General features: G+C 39.2%; 1 protein-coding gene across 2 annotated transcripts in view; it reads left to right on the top strand.

Moving 5' to 3' along the window:
- The first annotated feature begins 921 nt into the window (after positions 1 to 921).
- The window catches only part of CREBBP (CREB binding protein), a 124459-nt gene continuing 103541 nt past the window's right edge, over positions 922 to 21839 (top strand). For both annotated transcript variants that reach the window (XM_021719092.1, XM_008071123.1), the window contains exon 1: positions 922 to 1630. In XM_021719092.1, the coding sequence (XP_021574767.1) occupies positions 1166 to 1630 (465 nt within the window). In that variant the 5' untranslated portion in view covers positions 922 to 1165. The remainder of the gene's footprint in view (positions 1631 to 21839) is intronic.

Below are 21839 nucleotides of genomic sequence, written 5' to 3'. Positions count from 1 at the left end.
CTCGACCTGCTAGGCTCCGGCGATCCTTCCGCCTCAGCCTTCCAAGTAGCCAGAATTACAGCCGCACGCTACCACATGCGGCTAATTTTTTGTATTTTATTGTAGAGATGAGGTCTCGCTGCCCAGGCGGGTCTCGAACCCACGGGCTCAGGCAATCCACTCACCTCAGCCTCCCAAAGGCGCGGGATTACAGGCTGAACCACCAAGCCCGACTGGTTAATTTTTTTATTTCTTGTAGTGACAATGTCTTGCCAAGTTGCCCAGGCTGGTCTCAAACCCCTGAGCTCAGGTAATCCTCGCCTCTGTCTTCTAAAATGCTGGGATTGCAGGTGTGAGCCATTGCGTCCACTTATACCACACTATTTAATGATTGTTTTAGAATATGATAAAATCTAGTAGGGCTGTCCCTCCTCTCATCTCTGGTTAACTTGTCCTTCTTCAGAATTTGAAAATGATTTTTCTTTGTTTTATTTTCTCCGACAAATGTCGATAATTTTGATGTTACTCTTAAGACATGCTAGTGTTCTGTGTTAAGTGTTAGGTTAAGATCATAATAACGGCCAGGCATGGTGTGGCTCAAGCCTTTAATCCCAGCACTTTGGGAGGCCAAGGTGAGGGGATTGCCTGAACCCACACATTCGAGAATAGCCTGGGCAACTTGGCGAGACCTCATCTCTACAATAAATCAAAAAATTAGCCGGATGTGGTAGCGTGTGCCTGTAGCTCTGGCTACTTGGGAGGCTGAGGCAGAAGGATCGCCTGGGTTGGCCATGAGCATGCCACTGCACTCCAGCCTGGGCAATGGAGTGAGACTCCAACTCAAAAAAAAAAAAAAAAAAAGATCATAGTAACATATGACAGTTAGAGAGCTGTTATGGTTGCTTAGTTTCTCATTTCCATTTCTGTTTAATTTCTAGAGTTTGGACCATTGTTTGACTTGGAAAATGATCTTCCCGATGAGCTGATTCCCAATGGAGGAGAATTAGGCCTTTTAAACAGTGGGAACCTTGTTCCAGATGCTGCTTCCAAACATAAACAACTGTCGGAGCTTCTGCGAGGAGGCAGTGGCTCTAGTATCAACCCAGGAATAGGAAATGTGAGCGTCAGCAGCCCTGTGCAGCAGAGCCTTGGTGGCCAGGCTCAAGGGCAGCCGAACAGTACAAACATGGCCAGCCTGGGTGCCATGGGCAAAAGCCCTCTGAACCAGGGAGATTCTACAGCCCCCAGCCTGCCCAAACAGGCAGCCAGCACCTCTGGGTCGACCCCCCCAGCTTCCCAAGCACTGAATCCGCAAGCACAAAAGCAAGTGGGGCTGGTGACCAGTAGCCCTGCCACATCACAGACTGGACCTGGAATCTGCATGAATGCTAACTTCAACCAGACCCACCCAGGCCTCCTCAACAGTAACTCTGGCCATGGTTTAATGAATCAGGCTCCACAAGGGCAGACACAAGTCATGAATGGATCTCTTGGGGCTGCTGGCAGAGGAAGGGGAACTGGAATGCCATACCCTACTCCAGCCATGCAGGGGGCCACGAGCAGCGTGCTGGCTGAGACCTTAACGCAAGTATCCCCGCAAATAGCTGGACACACGGGCCTGAACACAGCGCAGGCAGGAGGCATGACCAAGGTAAGTGACCTGAAGTGCTTTGAATGCTTCCTACTTAACTGTGGGCTTTTCCCTTCAAATAACATGTTAAAATGGGACTTTATGGCTTATTCCTATTGCTCCTATAGGTCTTTCCACATGCCACTCATACTTGGAAGACACATATTTGTTATCTGGAAGCCCTTTTTTTCTGGGATAAAGATTTCTGCCGCATTTCTGTCTTTAAATTGAAAATTCTTAGAGAAGGCACCAGTAGGATAGCTTGCAGGTCAGGCAGTTGGGAAATAGAGGGAATGCCGTTGGATGATTGCAAATTTTCAAACTCTGAGGAAAATATGTGGAAATAGGACCACATAATTGAAAGAGGCAACTTCTGTTGGAAATTAGTGTTCTTGCATCAGTGGATCTGGTAAAGCAGGGGCCTCCAACCCCCATCCATCGCCTGTTAGGAACCAGGCCACACAGCAGGAGGTGAGCGGCAGGCAAGCAAGAGAAGCTTCATCTGTATTTACAACCACTCCTCGTTGCCCGCATTATTGCCTGAGGTCCATCTTCTGTCAGATCAGCAGTGGCATGAGATTCTCTTAGGAGTGTGAACCCTATTGTGAACTGCTCATGTGAGGGATCTAGGTTGTGTACTCCTTATGAGAATCTAATGCCTGATGATCTGAGGTGGAGCTGAGGCGGTGATGCTAGTGCTAGTGCTGGGGAGCAGCTGCAAATACAGATTAACATTAGCTGCTCAGAGACCATAATAAATCAGTTGCTTGCAGACTCATATCAAAACCCCATCAGTGAGCTGATGGACTTCAATTGTATAGCTGCATCTGGTGGTGAGCTTTAAGTCAGAATTCGACACTTATTTTAGTCTGTGTGTGATTCACCCCTTATTTTATTTACCACTTCCAGCCACGCCTCTTTTTTTTTAATGTTGAGTTTTATAATTATTTGATTATATATTACAGTGTTATAATAATAGAAATAAAGTGCACAGTAAATGTTATGCACTTGAATCATCCTGAAACCGCCCCCCCTTTCCTTGGAAAAATTGTCTTCCATAAAACTAGTCCCCGATGCCAAAAAGGTTGAGAACTGCTGTGATAAAGGATGCTTTTTACCTCTCTTTTACCAGTTGATGAAGTCCTTACTAGTATATACACTCTTGTTTACAACCATTCAGTGAAGTATCTGTTGTCACAGTCTACCTTTTCTTTTTTTGAATTGGAGTCTCACTCTGTCACCCAGGCTAGAGTGTAGTGGCACATTCATGGCCACTCCAGAGTCGACCCACTGAGCTCCGTCGATCCTTCCGCCTCAGCCTTCCAAATAGCTGGAACTATAGTCGTGTGCTACCATGCCCAGCTAGTTTTGATTTATTGTAGAGATGAGGTCTTGCCAAGTTGCCTGGGCAGGTCTCGAATCCGCGGGCTCAGGCAGCCTCAGCCTCCCAAAGTGCTAAGATTACAGACTGAGCCACTGAGCCCGGCCCATAGTCTCCATTTTATTGAAGAAGAAGCGGTCAGCTGTCTGCCACATTAACAGGGAAGAGATAACAGAACCAGAAAGAGGCACAGGCCCTCAGGTCCCAGAGGAAGCATCAGAGCAGTGGTTTTCAAAGTGGGGTTCCTGGACCAGCAGCACCTGGAAGCTTGTTAGAAATGCAGACCTATGGACTCAGAAACTGGGGGTGATACCTAGCACTTCACTTTAAGCCTCCAGATGGTTCTGAATCCTTCTCCTCCCCAACAAGGTTGAGAACTCTGCTAGGGAAAGACTCAGGCTGGTTCTTGATTAGATTGATATTTGTTCGCAGGTGCCATCTAGAGTAGGATCTGAAATTGGCAAATGCCAAAATAAATATGAGACAACTGAAAAAGTGGAGGGCTGACAAGAAGAGTGTAGAGAAAGAAATGCAGACTGATTCTCACTGAAGTGATAGACACCACAGAAGCGCTGTGACCAGAGGCTTCAAAATTGCATTCACTGGTGTACCTGGTTTCAGACCATGGCGTTCAGCACATTCTAGAACACAAAAACAGTCTGAGCTGTTCTTTGAATTTGATTAGTCTCAAATAAGGATAAGAGAGAAGAGTACAAGTTTCTGCCACAAGGTTGACAAAAGCATTAGGTGACAGATCCAAAGTCCTATGCCTGCCATAAGTAAGGAGAGGAATTTTTTTAACTTAAGAAATTAATTCCCAGAATTAAAATTGCATTTATCTCTTGACGTGTTAGTAGAGGGCAATGTGAGCTCAAATTACTTGTACCTGGCATTTGAAAAAGAGTCTGTGTATGTGTCATTCAGAGTCGGAATGAGAAGAGGTTTTTTCGTGGGTTTATGGTTTTTGGTTAGATTGATATTTTTTCCTTTTCCTGTTTCACTCATTACTCCACTTCTTAATATCCATTTAAAAGAACCTTTCGTTTTGGAGGATTCAAATCACATAAGGAGGTAGACATAATAGTAAAATACAATTATTCTCAAACTTTTTTGATCTCAGAACTCCTGAGTAATCTCAATAATTATTGAGGACCCCAAAGAGATTTCTTTAAAATGTGCATTATATCTCTCAATACTTACCATATTAAATACTAAAACAGAATTTTGAAACACAGGCACCCATTTCATTAGTCATCTAACACATGGCATCACAGAGCAACTGGAAAACTCCTCTGTGTTCTTGTGAGAGAATGAGAGTGAAAAAGGTAAATCACATTTCAGTATTTTATGAAAATAGTTTTGAGTTTGTGGCCTGCCTGAAAGAGTCTGGAACCCTGGACCACACTTGGAGAGCCTTTGATATGTACAAAAAAGTTAGATTTTGTAGACCTAAACACAATGTCATTATCATGTATAAATAAATTAATAATTTCTTCATGTCATATAGTGTCCATCAAATATTGTGGTTTCATGTTGTAATTTCTTTTTCTAGATTTTTACTAAACATCTGAATAACCCCTATTTCAGTCAGTTGATATGGCTCTTAAGAATCTGTCTATAGGATCCTTAAAATCTATTTGTTGAAGAAATTATTGTTTTGTTTGCTGTCTGTCTTAGGGAATTTTTTCCAGTGGTCTGGATTTTGCTGATTACGTCTGTAACACTTCGTGTTCCTTTGCTTAGGTTTTTCCTTCCATCTTAGGTGTACAGAGTGGTCTTTCAGACAACACTGTGAATGTTCAGTATTTGGAAAGTAAAACAAAATATTGTGATGGGACAGTCATCTCTTGTTTTCTGTTGGTATCCCAAAGCAGCTGATGGGAAGTGGGAAGGACTTGCATGTTTTTATAGACTTGTCATGGCCTTTAGATGGCACAAAAGACCAAACAGTGGTCGGCAAAAATTAAGAACAAGAGATAAGTCCATTTTAAACCATTGCTTCTCTGTAGCCTTACAATAACAGAGCCAAATAAGATTTTTAAAAGCACACGGGGGAAAAGAAGCTCTTTTAAAAAGATACTTTAGTTTTAAAAATTGTTGCAAAGGAGATACATATTTCCTATAAAATAATTTGAATAATGGAGATTGGGTGTGGTGGTTCACACCTGTGATCATAGCACTTTGAGAGGCCAAGATAGGAAGATTGCTTGAGGCCAGAATATGGAGATCAGCCTGAGCAACATAGTGAGACCCTGTTTACAAAAAAATTTTTAAAAACCAGGCGTGGTGGCATGTGCGTGTAGTCTCAGCTACTTGGGAGTCTGAGGTGGCAGGATCCCTTGAGCCCAGGAGTTCAAGGCTGTAGTAAGCTGTCATTGTGCCATTGCACTCCAGCCTGGACCACAGAACAAGACATCCCCTACCCTGACTCTAAAAAAAAAAAAAAAGGCAATAGGAAAAAAGCAGCCTTCTGCCTTACAGATAACCACATCTAAGTATATTCTTTTTTAACACACATCCTTTAAAATACGTAATAAAACCAAACTACATACGCACCCTTGGTGTGTTCCTTGACAGTGTAAATCTAGATGGCTTTCCACACTGATTATTTTTTTCTGCTGTTAGCAAAGTATTCTATTATAGGATATGCCATTATTTATCTAATCCTCTGATGAAGACCATTGGAATTGTTTGTCTTTTCACTAGTACAGGTAATGAATATCTCCTTGCCTAGGTGTGTCCACATGCATCGTGGAATAGATTCTGTAAAGCAGAATTAGTAAGTGAAAGATTTTGATAAAAGTTTTGTGTTTAAAAAGTAAACAGGCTGGGCTCGGTGGCTCAGCCTGTAATTCTGCGCCTTGGGAGGCCGAGGTGAGTGAATTGCCTGAGCCCGCGGGTTCAAGACCCACCTGGGCAACTTGGCGAGACCTCATCTCTACAATAAAAATCAAAAAAATTAGCCAGACATGGTAGCGCGCGCCTGTAGTTCCAGCTACTTGGAAGGCTGAGGCGGAAGGATCACCGGAGCCCAACAGGTCAAGGTTGTGGTGGCCAGGAGTGGCCACTGCACTCCAGTCTGGGCGACTGTGAGACTCCAACTCAAAAAAAGAAAAAAAAAGTAAACATGCACATGGTTCAACAAGCAACTGTAAACACAACATTAAGGATAAAACTGAAAAGGGGTATGTGTGTGTGTATATATCTGTCCTACACATAAAGAGTAGTATAGCATAACATCTTGCTTTTTTTTGAGTTGGAGTCTCTGTCTCCTATACTGGAGTGCAGTGGCCGCTCCCGGCCACTGCAGCCTCGACCTGCTGGGCTCTGGTGATCCTTCCACCTCAACCTTCCATGTAGCTGGAACTACAGGTGCGCTCTACCAAATCCGGCTAATTTTCTTTTATTTATTGTAGAGATGAGGTCTCACCAAGTTGCCCAGGCGGTTCTTGAACCCACGGGCTCAGGCAATCCACTCACCTCAGCCTCCCAAGACACGGGATTATAGGCTGAGCCACCGAGCCCGGCATAACATCTTTCTGAGTATAGATATTCTGCTCCCCACCTACCACTTAATACAAGGTAGAAATCATCCCATGTTCCATGTAGCCGTCAGTCATTCCTCATAGGTACAGTAGTAGTCCCTGGTTTTGGTTTATCTTAATTTACAGGACTTGTACCTTATTTAGATTGTTTCCAGTGTTTTGCTCTTGTCAGAGTTTTGCTTTGAACACACTTGTGCGTATATATTTGTACAACTGTCTGACCATATCTGCTGGGTAATTTCTTACAAGTGAAATTTCTGTATTAAAAAGACACTGACTTTTTTTTTTTTTTGAGTCCGAGTCTTACTCTGACGTCCATGCTGAAGTGCAGTGGCACAGTCGGCCACTGTAGCCTCAACCTGCTGGGCTCCATCTCAGCCTTCTAAGAAGCTGGAACTACTGGCATGTGCCACCACACCTGTCTGATTTTTTTTTTTTTGAGTTGGAGTCTCACTCTGTCGCCCAGACTGGAGTGCAGTGGCAGCCCCCTGCCACCGCAGCCTCGACCTGCTGTGCTCCAGCGATCCTTCCGCTTCAGCCTTCCCAGTAGCCGGAATTACAGGCATGCCCTACCACGCCCGACTGATTTTTTGATTTATGGTAGAGATGAGGTCTCGCTGCCCAGGTGAGTCTCGAACCCGTGGGCTCAGGCAATCCACTCACCTCAGCCTCCCAAATGCACGGGATTATAGGCTGAGCCACCGAACCCGGCTGATTTTTTGAGTTATTATAGAGACCGGGTCTTGCCAAGTTGCCCAGCCTGGTCTCAAACTTCTGGTCTCAGGCAGTTCTCTTGCCTCTGCCTCCCAAAATGCTGTGATTACAGGCATGAGCCACCATGCTCGGCCATTAACATTTTTAATAAGTATAGATATTGCCAGATAATCTGCAAAAATATTGTGCAAATTACACTTTCACCAAGAACAAATGAGTCCCTATCCAAATCCTCACCAACAAATTGTTTGCCTAACAATTGTTAGGCAAATTGTCTTCTTTGATAGGAATGTCTTTTTTTTTCTTTTTTTTTTTTTTTTTCAGGAATGTCTTTTCATAAATTCATGGGCATTTGTATTTTACTAATTGCTCATATTCCTTGTTCATTTTTCTCTTGAATTGTTTCCCTTTTTTTCTTGTTGGCTTATATTCTTTCTATGTTAAAGTTAAGGCTTTTAATAAATGTTTTCCCCTTTATTTGCCAAAGTCTATTTTATCAAGAATATGATCACATAGGTTTACGATCTGATAGTACTATGTTTTTACCAAATATATGTTTTCAGTTTTTATAGAAACACATTTATATATTTTCCTTTGTCTTTTAGCTATTATGTCACATTTAGAAATGCTTTCTCTATATTTCAAAATTATGAAGTATTCTCCTCCTTACTTATTGAATCCTTAATTCAATTTATTTTTGGCTTAAAGAGCAAAACAGACCCAGCAATATATTTTTCTTCCATATTATAGTCATCTTATTACCATTTATTTAGGTATTGGTAATTCATGTTTTTTCCAACTGATAAGATGTACTGATTTTGGTATATACTTTTATTTACTTTTCAAATATACAGGATTTAGGTCTAATTCTGTTATTGATCTTTCCTTGTCCCAGTGCCAGAAACGTATCCTAGTAGCTATATAATAAATTTTAGAATCTGATGGGAGCTAGTTACTCACAAATGTGTGGGTCTCAACCCTGGCTACACTCCAGAATTACCTGGGGAGTTTTCAAAAATATCATGCTTGAACCCCCACTGCAGAGCAGTTAAATTAGAATCTCTGGGATATGACATCAGTATTAGTATAGCATATAGTTTCCCAGATGATTTTCATGGCAGCCAGGGTTGAGAATCCACTGTTTAGACAAACTTTAGGACTATTTTCAAGTTCTTAAAAACAAACAAAAAATCTTAAGATGTTGATTGGGATTGTACTGAATCCTGTAAATTATTTTAAGAGGGATGTGGCATTTTAATGGTTTTGTGGCTTCCTGCGTCGTCTTATCCTATATGTACAAGTTATCTTTCCTTGGGGTCTTAGGTTGCTCAGAACCATAGTGTAGTTCCCCTCTCCAGGTATGACATTTTTCCTATTAAATTTATTTCTGGATGTGTTTTAGGTTTTTTTGTTGCCATTTGGGGACAAGTTCTTCTATTTCATTATCTAACTGGCTGCTGTTTTAATATAGGAAAGATGTTGTATACAGAGGGTGCCAAAAATATATATACATTTTAAGAAAGAAAGAAAAATTAAAATTGTAATACTCAATATATAATGGTAAGAGAAGATGAATACAAGTTACGTTTGACTTCTGCAATTATAAGAGGTGCTCAAAATGGTTATCACCAGCATCCAGACACTTCTGATTATGATGAACATCTCTTAAAATGTGTAAACATGGCCGGGTGCAGTGGCTCAAGCCTGTAATTCCAGCACTTTGGGAGCCCAAAGTGAGGGGATTGCCTGAGCCTATGGATTTAAGAACAGCCTGGGCAACTTGGCAAGACCTCATCTCTACAGTAAATCAAAAAATTAGCCAGGCATGGTAGTGCACACCTGTAGTTCCAGCTACTTGGAAGGCTGAGGCAGAAGGATTGCCTGAGCCCAGCAGGTTGCCACCGGAGTGGCCGTGAACGTGCCACAGCACTCCAGCCTGGGCAATGGAGTAAGACTCCAACTCAAAAAAAAAAAAAAAAAAGGTATATATATTTTTTTGGCACCCCTCTATATGTCACTCTGGTAATCTAACCACTTTATGGGATACTCTTATTGTAATAACATTTTCAGGAAATTATCTTGGGTTTTCCAAGTAGGCAGTCATCTTTTGCATTATTGATACTTTTGTTTTCTCTTTGCCAATGTTTCTACCAGTGTTTATGCTCTTGGGCATCCCTGCCTTATATCTGACTTAAATGGAGATGTATCTAGTACTTTATTAAGAATAATGTGAGCTTTAATTTACAGTCAGTAGTATATTTCTTTTAAAATTAGATTATAATCTATTCCCCATTTACTAGGTGTTAGATTTTGCCAGATTCCTTTTGATACCTACCCGTGTGATTACTCTATGATTTTTCACTTTTGTTTTTTGTGACAGATTATCTCAGTAGGTTTTCTAATATCAAATTTAACTGCCCTTGAAATAGAAAAATTAAAAGTTAATAAATTGCTGAATTTTAATTGCTAATGTTTCAGTTAGACTTTTCTTACTAACCTTAATGAGATTGATCCATAATTCTTTTTGTGCTTTGTCAGATTTTAATATCAGTGTTATGTTAACTCAGTCAAAAACAGTGTGAAAGTCTTTCACGTCGATTCTCTGGAACAGTTTAAATAGCATTGGAACGATCTATTCCTTGAAGACTTGAAAGAATTCACATGTACAGTTATGTGGTCTTAAGGATTTTTTTTCTGGGAAGTGCTATTTTCTGTAGATATTGGCCCTTTTAGGCGTTTAGTTTCTTGAGTCAATATAGTTTTCTTTTGGAAAAGTCTAAATTTACTTTGATTTTTAGAAAAACTAAAAAATATTTAACTCTTAATCCTTATTTTAAAAAAATGAGATAGATATTATGTACTATTCACATGTTAGAGGTGAAGAAAAGGAGACAAGCCTATAAGTGTCAGAATCAGGCTTGCATCCAGTCTGGCTAAGAGCCTTTTAACACTAACCTGTTGCAGCCTACTGTTGGGTCAGTCTTACAGTTTATATTTAGTAGAAAATTCTTTTTCTTTCTTTTTTTTTTTTTTTTTTGGAATCAGAGTCTCACTCTGTTGCCCAGGCTGGAGTGCAGTGGTTCGCTCATGGCCAACCCAGTGTCGGCCTGCTGGACTCGGGCAATCCTTCTGCCTCAGCCTTCTGGAACTACAGGCGTACACTACCATGCCCGGCTAGTTTTTTGATATATTGTGGAGATGAGGTCTCACAAAGTTGTCCAGGCTGGTCTCGAACCCCTGGGCTCAGATAATTCTCTTGCCTCAGCCTCCCAAAGTGCTGGGACTACAGGCTTGAGCCACTGTGCTCGGCCTAGAAAATTATTTTCATCCACGGTTTAAAGTTCGTTAACTTGGAACTTTGCAAAAATTCTTACAGTTCTTACAGTGTTTGTGGTTATTTCCCCTTTCTCATTCCTAATTTGCATGACTCTTAAAGAAAATAGTTAAAATAGGCACGCATAAGCTATTTTAGCAACATGGCATGTTAATAAGACATGATAGGATTTTTATAAAACAACAGACTTAAATGATCTCCATTTCAACAGTACCAAAACTTGATATGTTATCTTTTTGTGGGAGCGTGTTCTTATTTTCTGCTGAAAATAACCCAAACACATGTCCTCTAGAAAGAAAGTAAAAAAGATCAATTTAAGTGGGATTTAGAAGCCATACAGGCACTCAGATTATTCTCCTGGCTGCAGGTGTTGAGAGATAATTACTTTGCACAGAGAAAATGATAGAACGAAGCCAGAAGTTGGTAGGAAAAGGAAGGTGTTATGATGTTATGTGGCCAAGGGATTCAGAAACTTTCTAATTTTGAGAGTGATGAAAATTTGCTTTTGTGGCTTAGAAATTTTTTAAGTCCATTCTTTTAACTAACAAATCTGAAAAGGGATCAAAATAGTACAGTAAACCTTCTTCATAGGGGGTTTAGATTAGAGCTTTTTTAAAATAAAATTTTTAGAGTAAAGTGTTCAGAAAATGTAGGACTCGATTTTGCCTGGAGGTCTTCCTGGAGTAAAGGTTTTAAATTAGATCCAGGTCTCTGGACTCAGTCAATCATTTGGGTCAGATATTATAAAGCAGTGGTTCTCCAACTTGAGCATTCAGTAGAACTACTGTAGGCTTGTGAACACAAATTGTTGGACCTCTTCCCAGAGTTTCCAACTCAACAGGTTTGGGGTGAGGCCTGAGAATTAGCATTTCTGTCTCACAAGTGACTCTAATGGTGCTGGTCAGGGATCACACTCTTGAGAATGTGTGCTCTAAAGAAATGGATTAGGAGAATAGAGTCAGTAAGGAATTAGTAGAGTCAAGTTGGATAGATAATTGGTTGAATTTCTAATATTTAATAACAAGAGAAATAATACTGTATATTTGTCTGATTCTTTTCACTTATTTGGGCAATGTCATCTGATCCTTAAAATATTACAGATAAATTAAGGGAGTTTTGTGTTAAGTAAATCTGAATTTTGACCTTTTTAAAATTATCACATCAAAAATAGTTTATAGTATGAAATAATATAGTACAATGAATTAATACAGTGTAATATAGGATGTATATAGCTCCTGTGGGCACAGATTTTTGGTAGACACATTAAGCAGTCTTGGACCAGCTCAGTGATCTTACTGTGACTTTAATGAAAAGGTATCATAGGTATTCTGTAGTGTGACTCAGGATGGGCCTACCTTCCCATGATAATTAACCATTAATTTATTTATTTTTAAAAGTTTTTAATTAAATGAAATTGTGTATATTCAGTGGGTTGATACACACATAGTACTTGGCAGTAGTTGTAGCAGTAGTAGCAGCAGCAGTTCACACTGCGTTCTGCAGATGCTGTGCAGTTAAGTGCTTATGAGCCCAGCATGGGCTCCGAAATATGCTGCCTCAGTTAACAACCAGGATTTGCTCTTATTAGCTACGGGAAAATGACTTAACCTCCGTGGGTTTTGGTTTTTGGTCTTTTAGACGAGGTTAATAATAGTAACTGCTACTGAGTATTGTTGCATCAATTAAAAGGGGATGATAATTTATCTTACAGAATTTTTGTGCTGATTAAGTGAGATGTATGTGTAACATTTGGCTTACTGAAAACCTTTCAGAGAAGATTGAGTAGTGAGTTGGGTAGGTGCTTTGCTACATATAGGATTTGAGATAGCCACAAAAACATTTTAAGTGATAAGTGACTGCTCTTCTAACTTTTTAAGAGAACTTTTTTAAAATAATAAAAATAACTGTCAGGTCTGATGGTGTGTGCCTGTAATCCCAAGCTATTCCAGAGACTGAGGAAGGGGGATCACTTGAGGTCAGGAGTTCTAGACCAATCAAGGCAACATAGTAAGACCCCATCTTTAATTAAAACAAACAAACAAAAAAAACGGCTACAGTGGCTCACACCTGTAATCCCAGCACTTTGGGAAGCAGAGGTGAGAGGATTGCCTGGGCTCACGGGTTCGAGACCAGCCTGGGCAACATGGCGAGTTCTTGTTTCTATAATAAATTTTTAAAAAATTAACTGGATGTGGTGGCACATGCATGTAGTTCCAGCTACTTGGAAGGCTGAGGCAGAAGAATCTCCTGAGCTCAGTAGGTTGAGGCTGTGGTGGCCATGAGTGTGCAACTGCACTTATGACAGAATGAGAGACTCTGACTCAAAAAAAAGTGATGTTTATTGTACAAACATTTGAAAGCACGGAAACGTACAGAAAAGAAAATGTTGCCCATAATTCTATCACCCAGTCCATACTTGATGTTAACTTTATGATGCTTTCTCTACCAATTTTTTATCTATATTTATATGTCTTTTTTAAAAGTCAGAATCCTGTTTCTTTTTTCCAGTTAACTTTGTAGCTGATTATTTTCTGTAACACAAACAGAATGAATATTCTTACATAAAGAACAAGGTTTTTGTTTTTTGTTTTTTGTTTTAAGTCAGTCTCATTCTATCATCCAGACTGGAGTGTTGTGGCACAGACACAACTCACCACAATTTCGACCTCTGGGTTCAGGTGATCCTCTGCTTTAGCCTCCTGATTAGCTGGAACTACAGGTGCATGTCACTGCCCCCAGCTAATTTTTTAATTTTTTGTAGAGATGAGGTCTCACTATGTTGCCTAGGGTGCTCTTAAACTCCTGGACTCAAGCAGTGCTCCTGCCTCGGTCTCCCAAAATGCTGGGATTCCAGGCACGGACCATTGGTGCCCAGTCTACCAACACAATTTTTATTTGACATATATCCCAGGTGACTACCTTGAAGAGTTATATAGTCACATGTCACTTAGTGAGGAGTGAAAAGTATGCTGTTAGACACTTTTGTTGGCATACGAGCATCACATAGTGTACTTACACAGACATAGATGGTGGAGCCTACTCCACACCTAGGCTATATGGTATAGCCTATTGCTCCTAGGCTACAAACCCGTGCAGTGTGGGACTGTGCTGAATACTGAAGGCCATTGCTAGCAAAATGGTAAATATTTTTGAACCTAAACATATATTCATAGAAAAGGCACAATAAAAATATGGAATAAAAGATTAAAAATGCCTGTACAGGGCATTTACCATAAATGGAGCTTACAAGACTGGAAGTTGATCTGGGTGAATGAGTGAGTGGTGAGTGAATGTGACGGCCTAGGCCATTACTGTATATGACTAGAGACTTGATAATTACTGGATACTTAGGCTACACTACATTTATATACTCAAATATATATATATATATATATATTTTTTTTTTTTTTTTTTTTTTGAGTCGGAGTCTCACTCTATCGTCCAGACTGGAGTGCAGTGGCATGCTCATGGCCACCCCAGCGTTGACCTGCTAGGCTCTAGCGATCCTTCTGCCTCTGCCTTCCAAGTAGCCGGAACTATAGGCGTGCACCACCACTCCAGGCTAATTTTTTATTTATTGTAGAGACGAGGTCTCTCCAAGTTGCCTGGCTGGTCTCAAACCCGCAGGCTCAGGCAATCCTCTTGCCTCGGCCTCCCAAAGTGCTGTGATTACAGGCTGAGCCACCGAGCCTGGCCAAAAATATTTTTTTAAATAATAAATTAACCTTAGCTTACTACAACATTTTTCCTTTATGATCTTTTAATTTTTTTAGCCTAGCTTAAAACACAAACATATTGTACAAAAATACTTTATATCCGTATTCTGTAAGCTTTTTACTGAGTTGGGGGTCTCACTGTCACCCAGACAAGTGCAGTGGCACGATCATGGCTCACTGCAGCCTTGATCTCCTGGGCTCAGGTAATCCTTCCACCTTAGCCTCCTGAGTAGCTGGGACTAAAAACGCATGCCACTATGCCCAGCTAATTTTTTTTTTTGTAGAGACGAGGTCTTGCTATGTTGCCCAGGCTAGTCTTGAACTTAGACTCAAGCAATCCTCCCACCTTGGCCTCCCAACATGCTGGGATTATAAGCGTAAACCACTGCACCCGGCTTCTATAAGCTTTTCTCTATTAAAAATTTTTTTTCACTTTTAAACTTTTTTTTTTAAACCAAGACACGAACACACATGCACAGGTGCCTAGGCCTACACAGGGTTAGGATCATCACTATCACTGTCTTCCAACTCCACATCGTGTCCCACTGAAAGGTCTTCAGGGGCAGTAACAAGTATGGCACTGCCATCTCCTGTGATAACAATGACTTCTTCTGGAATGCTCCCTGAAGGAGCAACCTGAGGCTGTTATCAGTTAACTTTTTAAAAAATAAGTAGGAGAACACTCTAAATAATGAAGAGAATTATAGTATAGTAAATACATAAACCACATAGTCATTTATTATCATTATCAAGGATTATATACTGTACATAATTATATGAGCTGTGCTTTTATACAGCTTGGCAACACAATAGGTTTGTTTATACCAGCATCTGCACAAATACCTGACTAATGCCTTGCACTACAACTGTTTCAACCACTACTATATCACTAGGTCCATAGGAATTTTTCAGCCCTGTGAAAAATCTTTTGGGGCACTTATATATGTTATCTGTAGTTGATCGAAATGTTACATAGCATGTGACTGTACTTGTAAGAAAAACCAATCATCTTTGTTACTTTATCAACTAAAGGTCAACTAGTAGGATCTAAGTTAAAGATCTACCTATATAATTTTTAAAATATATTATTTTACTTGTATTATTTTTGAGGTGTAATTTACATAGTGTGAAATGCACAGATCTTGGATTTGTCAAAACTCAAATACCCATGTAACTGACACTCCTATCAAAATATAGGACATTTCTTTTACCCCAGAAAGTTCCTTTGTACCCCTCCTTTTTCCTGTCGTCCCACCTACACATTACTATTTTTTTTACTATGAATTGTTTTTCCTTTTTTCAAACTTCATGTAAATGGCGTAATACACTATGGTGATATATAGTATATGCTTTTTTTGCATGACTTCTTTTGCTTACGACATGGTTTTTGAAATTCAATCATGTTGCATGAATTAGTAATTCTTTTTTATTGCTAAGTAGAATTCTATTAAATGAATATACCTAAATTTGCTTGTCCATTCTCCTCTTGATGGACACTGGGGTGGTTTCCAGTTTGGAGCTATTATAAATTAATCTTCTGTGAACATTTTTTGTACAAGTTTTTGTGTGGACATATAATTGTTTGTTTGTTTTTGAGTTGGAGTCTCACTCTGTCGCCCAGACTGGAGTGCGGTGGCTGCTTCTGGCCACTGCAGCCTCGACCTGCTGGGCTCTGGCGATCCTTCCGCCTCAGCCTTCCAAGTAGCTGGAACTACAGGCGTGAACTACCATACCTGGCTCATTTTTTGATTTATTGTAGAGATGAGGTCTCACCAACTTTCCTAGGCGGGTCTCAAACCCGCGGGCTCAGGCAATCCACTCACCTCAGCCTCCCAAAGGTGCGGGATTACAGGCTGAGCCACCGAGCCCGGCTGACATATAATTTTTCATTTATCTCGGATGGATGGCATTGACTGTATAAGGTGTCTGTTTCTGGGCTCCATTGTCCAGGGGTCTGCAACTACAGCCAGTGGGCCAAATCCGGCTTATGATCTGTTTTTATATGGTCTGCAACTTAAGAAGGGGTTTTATATTTTTAAAGGGTTGTTTGAAAAGAAAAAAGAATCTGGGATGGAAACTATAGGTCACCTGCAAAGACTGAAATATGTACTAACTGGCCCTTACTAGGAAAAAAAATCGGTCAGTCTCTGTTCTAGTCTATACTGTTGATTTATAGATTTGATATTTTTAGAGCAGTTTTGACTTGACAACAAAATGAAGAAAGTACAGGGTTTTAATATATCTTCTTTTCTTCCACATGCATAGAGTCTCCCCCATTGTCAGTATCCACCTGAGTGGTACAATTTGTCCCAATTGATGAATCTCTATTATGTTGACCCTTCATAATCACCCAGTCATTCTTGGTATTGTGTGTGTTTGGACTAATGTGCAATGACATGTATCTATCATTGCAGTATGATACTACAATATTTACTGCCCTAAAAATCCTTGATGTTCCCACCTATTCATCCCTTCTCTCCTCCCCCAAACCCTTGGCAACTACTGATTGTCTCCATAGTATTGCCTTTTCATATAGTTGAAATCATATAATGTGTAGCCTTTTTTTCTTTCACTTATTAATATGCATTTAAAGTTACTTTGTGGCTGGGTGCTGTGGCTCAGCCTGTAATCTCAGCACTTTGGGAGGCCGAGGCAAGAGGATTGCTTGAGCCCGGGGGTTTGAGACCAGCCTGAGCAACTTGGTGAGACCTCGTCTCTACAGTATATCAAAAAATAAGCCGGGCATACGCCTGTAGTTCCAGCTACTTGGAAGGCTGAGGTGGAAGGATTGCCTAAGCCCTACAGGTTGAGGCTGCGGTGGCTGTGAGCGTGCCACTGCACTCCAGCCTGGACTACACTGCATTCCAGCCTGGGCTACCAAGTGAGACTCCAAATAAAAAAATAAAGTTACTTTGTGTCTTTTCATGGCATTTATCCATTTACCTACCGAAGGACATCTTGGTTGCTTTTAAGTTTGGGCATTTATGAATAAAGTTGCTGTAAACATTCATGTGTAGGTTTTTGTGTGGACATATGTTTTTAGCCCCTTTGGGTAAATACCAGTGAACACATTTGCTAATTCATATGATAAGAGTATATTTAATTTTGTAAGAAACTACAGGACTGTCTTCTAAAGTGGCTGCACCATTTTACATTCCCTCCAGTGATTAGTGATAGTTCCTGTTGATCTACATTCTTGCCAGTATTTGGTGTTGCCAGTGTTTGGATTTTGGCTATTCTAGTAAGTGTATAGTGGTATCTCATTGTTTTACCTTTCATTTCTCTAATATGGTATGGAGCATCTTTCCATATGCTTATTTGCCATCTTTATAATTTGATGAGGTGTTTGTTAATTTTTTTGTCCCATTTTTTAATTGGGTTGTTTGTTATTGTTGAGTTTTGTTTTTGTTTTTGTTTTTGAGTCGGAGTCTCACCCTTTCACCCAGGTGGAGTGCCATGGCACACTCACAGCCACCCCAGCATCAACCTGCAGGGCTCCTGCAATCCTTCTGCCTCAGCCTTCCAAGTAGCTGGAACTATAGGTATGTGCTACCACACCTGGCTAATTTTTTATTTATTGTAGAGACGAGTTCTCACCAACTTGCCTGGGCTGGTCTCAAACCCGCAGACTCAGACAGTCCACTCACCTCAGCCTCCCAAAGTGCTGGAATTATGGGGTGAGCTACTGAGCCCAGCCATATTGTTGAGTTTTAAGAGTTATTTGTATATTTTGGATAGCATCTTTATCCGCTGTGTCTCTTGCAGATATTTTCTCCTAGTCTGTAGCTTGTCATCTCATTCTTTTAACATTGTCTTTCAAAGGGCAGTTTTTAATTTTAATGAACTCCATTTTTATCAGTCATTTATTTCACAGATGTGTTTTAGTTTTACAATAAGTATTAAAATTAGTTAGGTGTGGTGGTTCACGCCTGTAATCCCAGCACTTTGAGAGGCTGTGGCGGGAGGGTTGTTTGAGCCCAGCTTAGGCAACATAGTGAGACCTTGTCTCTACAAAAAAATTTTTTTTAATGAGCCATCCAGGTGTGCAGGTGTGGTAGCATGTGTCTATAGTCTCAGCAACTCAAAAGGCTGAGGCAGAAGGATTGCCTAAGCCCAGGAGGTCAAGGCTGTGGCGCTCTCTAGCTTGGGTGACAGAGTGAAACCTTGATTCAAAAATACAAGTAAAAGCTAAAATAAAACCAGGTTGCTTAGTTTCTCATTTTCATTTCTATTTAATTTCTAGATTTGGGGTCACTGTTTGTTGCTAGTATAGAGAAATAGAATTGATTGCTCTGTATTAATGTTGCATCCTGTGACCTTGCTAAACTCACTTATTCATTTTGTTAAGATGTCATGTTGTCTGAGAATATAGTTTACTTCTTCCTTTCTAATTTGTATGCATTTTACCAATTTTTCTAATTTTAAGGCTCTGCCTAGGAACGCCAGTACAATGTTTAATAAAAGCAGTGAGAGTGTGCAATCCTTGCCTTATTTTAGGCATGCAGTCTTTCATTATTAAGTTTGGTGTTACTTGTAGGCTTTAGATACCTTTTATTAGAATGAGGAAATTCTCTTCTGTTCCTAGTTTGCTGAGTCTTTTCATAATAACAAATTATTGAATTTTGCCATGTCTTTTCTTCATTTGTTGAGATAATCATAGGGGTTTTCTTTATTCTGTTAACATGTTGAATTACATCTTTATTCTTTATTCTGTTAACATGTTGAATTACATCTTTCTGAATGCTGAACTAACTAGCCTTGCATTCCTGAGATAACCCCACTTGGTTATTGTGTATTATTTATGTTTTACTGGATCTGATTTATTAAAATATTGCTTAGGATTTGTCCTTCTGCAGTATTGTGCCACATAACGAACTTCAGTCAATGACAGACTACATATACTATGGTGGTCTCATAAGATTATAATACTGTATTTTTACTGTGCCTTTTTAATGTTTTGATACACAGATACCATTGTGTTACAGTTGCTTATAATATTCAGTACAGTAACATGCTATGCAGGTTTGTAGCCTAAGAGCTTGTAGGCTATGCCATCTAAGTTTATGTAAGTACATTTTATGATGTTCCCACAATGACAAAATCACCTAATAAGGCTCTTCTCAAGGTATCCTCATTATTAGGGTAAAGCATGACTATATACGCAAGAGGGATATGAGTCTATAATTTTCTTTTTTTGCAGTGTTCTTATTTGGTTTGGGTAAAATACTGGTTTCATAAAACTATTTGAGAATTGTTCCTTCTTTCTTTCTTTTCTGAGTTTATCTAAAATTAGTGTTATTAATTCCTTAAATGTTTGACAAAATTCACTGAAGACATCTAGGTTTCCTTATGGGAAGGTTTCTAGTTATTGTTCAGTTACTTTAATAGATAATAAGCTATACAAATTTTCTATTTCTCCTTGTGCTAATTTTGGTAATTTTTATTTCAAGAAATTTATCTGTTTTATTTAAATTCTTGAATTGATTAGACATAAAGGTATTCATAATATTTTCCTACTTTCTTTTTAATGTCTGTTAAATTTGTAGTAATGTTCAGTGTGCGCTCTTGTTTTTCACTTTTGAAAAATAACCAGTCTAGTTGAAGCTTGTCAATTTCGTTGATATTTTCAAACAACCAGCTTTAGATTTTATCCATTTTCTCTTTATTTTTTAATATCTTATTTCTGTCTTTATTTTCTTCTGCTTATTTTGGGTTTTCAGAAGCTTCTTAGTGAAGAAGCTTAGGTAATTGATTTTAGACTCTTCCAACACTAAAATTTGAGCAATAAATTTTCCCTTAAGCCATATGCATGTCTTTCATTTTCCTGTTCCTGAGTTGAATCCTTTATAATTAACCCATACACATAAAAATAATTCCCCCCAAATACTATTAATCGCATCTTGTTTTCACATATTTGTTTAGTGAAAAATATTTTTATATTTTACTTGTAATTTCTTCTTTGATCCATGGATTATGTTGAAGTGTGATATTTTAAATATTTAAGAATTTTGCAGTTATTTTGTTACTGATTTCTAATTCCAAATTGTCCAGAGAACATGCTCTGTATAATTTTTGTTCTTTGAAATTTGAGACTTGTTTTATGACCCAGCAAATGGTTTTTCTTGATAAATGTTCTGTATATGCTTGAAAAGAATTTATATTCTACAGTTGTTGGACGTAGTGTTTTGTAATTGTCTATTTGAATAACTTGGTTGATTATGTTCAAATCCTTACTGAGTTGTTTGGGTTTTTTGTGGGGTTTCTTTTTGTCTATTTTGTTGGTTACTGAGAGAGGAGTATTAAATTATGCAATTATAATTCTGGATTTGTCTATTTTTTCTTTTAGAGCAAAATCTAACTATTTCATGTGCTTTGAAACCGTTTTTAAAAGTGTATATGCATTTTGGACTATGTCTCGCTGATAAATTGAACTTTTTCCATTATGAAATGCTCTTTGTTTTTGTTAATATTCTTTGTCTTGAATCCTACTGTTTCTCCTATTAGTACAGCCTCTCCTATTTTCTTGTAATTAATATTCACAAAGGATTTGTTTCTTCACTCTTTTAACTTACCTGGGTTTTTACATTTACAGTTTGTCTTTTGTAAAGAGCATATAGTTAGATCTTGTTTTTAATTTACTCTCACAATCTTAGTCTTTTAATTGGAGAATTTAGTTTATTTACATTTAACATCATCTTGCTTTCTGTTGTCTGTTTTTGTCTTTTTTGTTTCCTTTCCTGCCCTTCTTTTGAATGCTAATTCCAGTATCTGTGTTATCTCTGTGTCTGTTTCATTTGCTGTCTTTTGTTTAAGTATAACATTCCTGGTTATGGGTCACATTTTCCTGCCTCTTTGCATATCCAGTAAATTTTGACTGTGTAGTGGACATTGTGGATGATATGTGGTTGAATATAGGTTTTTCTACTAGAGTGTGTTGAATTTCGTCCTGGCAGACAGTTAATTATTCAGGTCAATATGATCCTTTCAAGGTTTATTTTTAAATTTCTTAGGGTAGGTCTTGAGGAATGCTTCTTATTAGACATGGTTTTTTTGGGGTCTTAGTTCAGTCCTTGGGGTATAAGGTCTATATTTCCAACACTGTGCCATATCTGGAATCTATTCAGTTCACAATTTCTTAGTAGTCCTGTACACCTAGGTACAGCTCCTAACAAGCTCTGGGAAGTGCTGGTGATTTGGTTGTGTGTGGTTGTGCTGGGAAATACTCTCCATTTTGGTGGTGTGAAAATACATTGTGGAATATAATGTGTACCCCCCATAGTTACTGTGTATTTCACGCTTTAAAAGTTTTCTTCTACTGGGCTCGGTGGCTCAGCCTGTAATCCCGCGCCTTTGGGATGCTGAGGTGAGTTTATTGCCTGAGCCCGCGGGTTTGAGACCCGCCTGGGCAGCGAGACCTCATCTCTACAATAAATCAAAAAATCAACCGGGTGTGGTAGCATGCACCTGTAATTCCGGCTACTTGGAATAAGTTCTTATTTTCTTTTTTTTTTTTGAGTTGGAGTCTTACTCTGTCGCCCAG

This window comes from Carlito syrichta, unplaced genomic scaffold (genome assembly GCF_000164805.1).
Source record: "Carlito syrichta isolate Samal-C Ts95f unplaced genomic scaffold, Tarsius_syrichta-2.0.1 Scaffold314117, whole genome shotgun sequence".
Taxonomy (NCBI): domain Eukaryota; kingdom Metazoa; phylum Chordata; class Mammalia; order Primates; family Tarsiidae; genus Carlito; species Carlito syrichta.
This window is presented reverse-complemented; position numbering and strand designations above follow the sequence as displayed.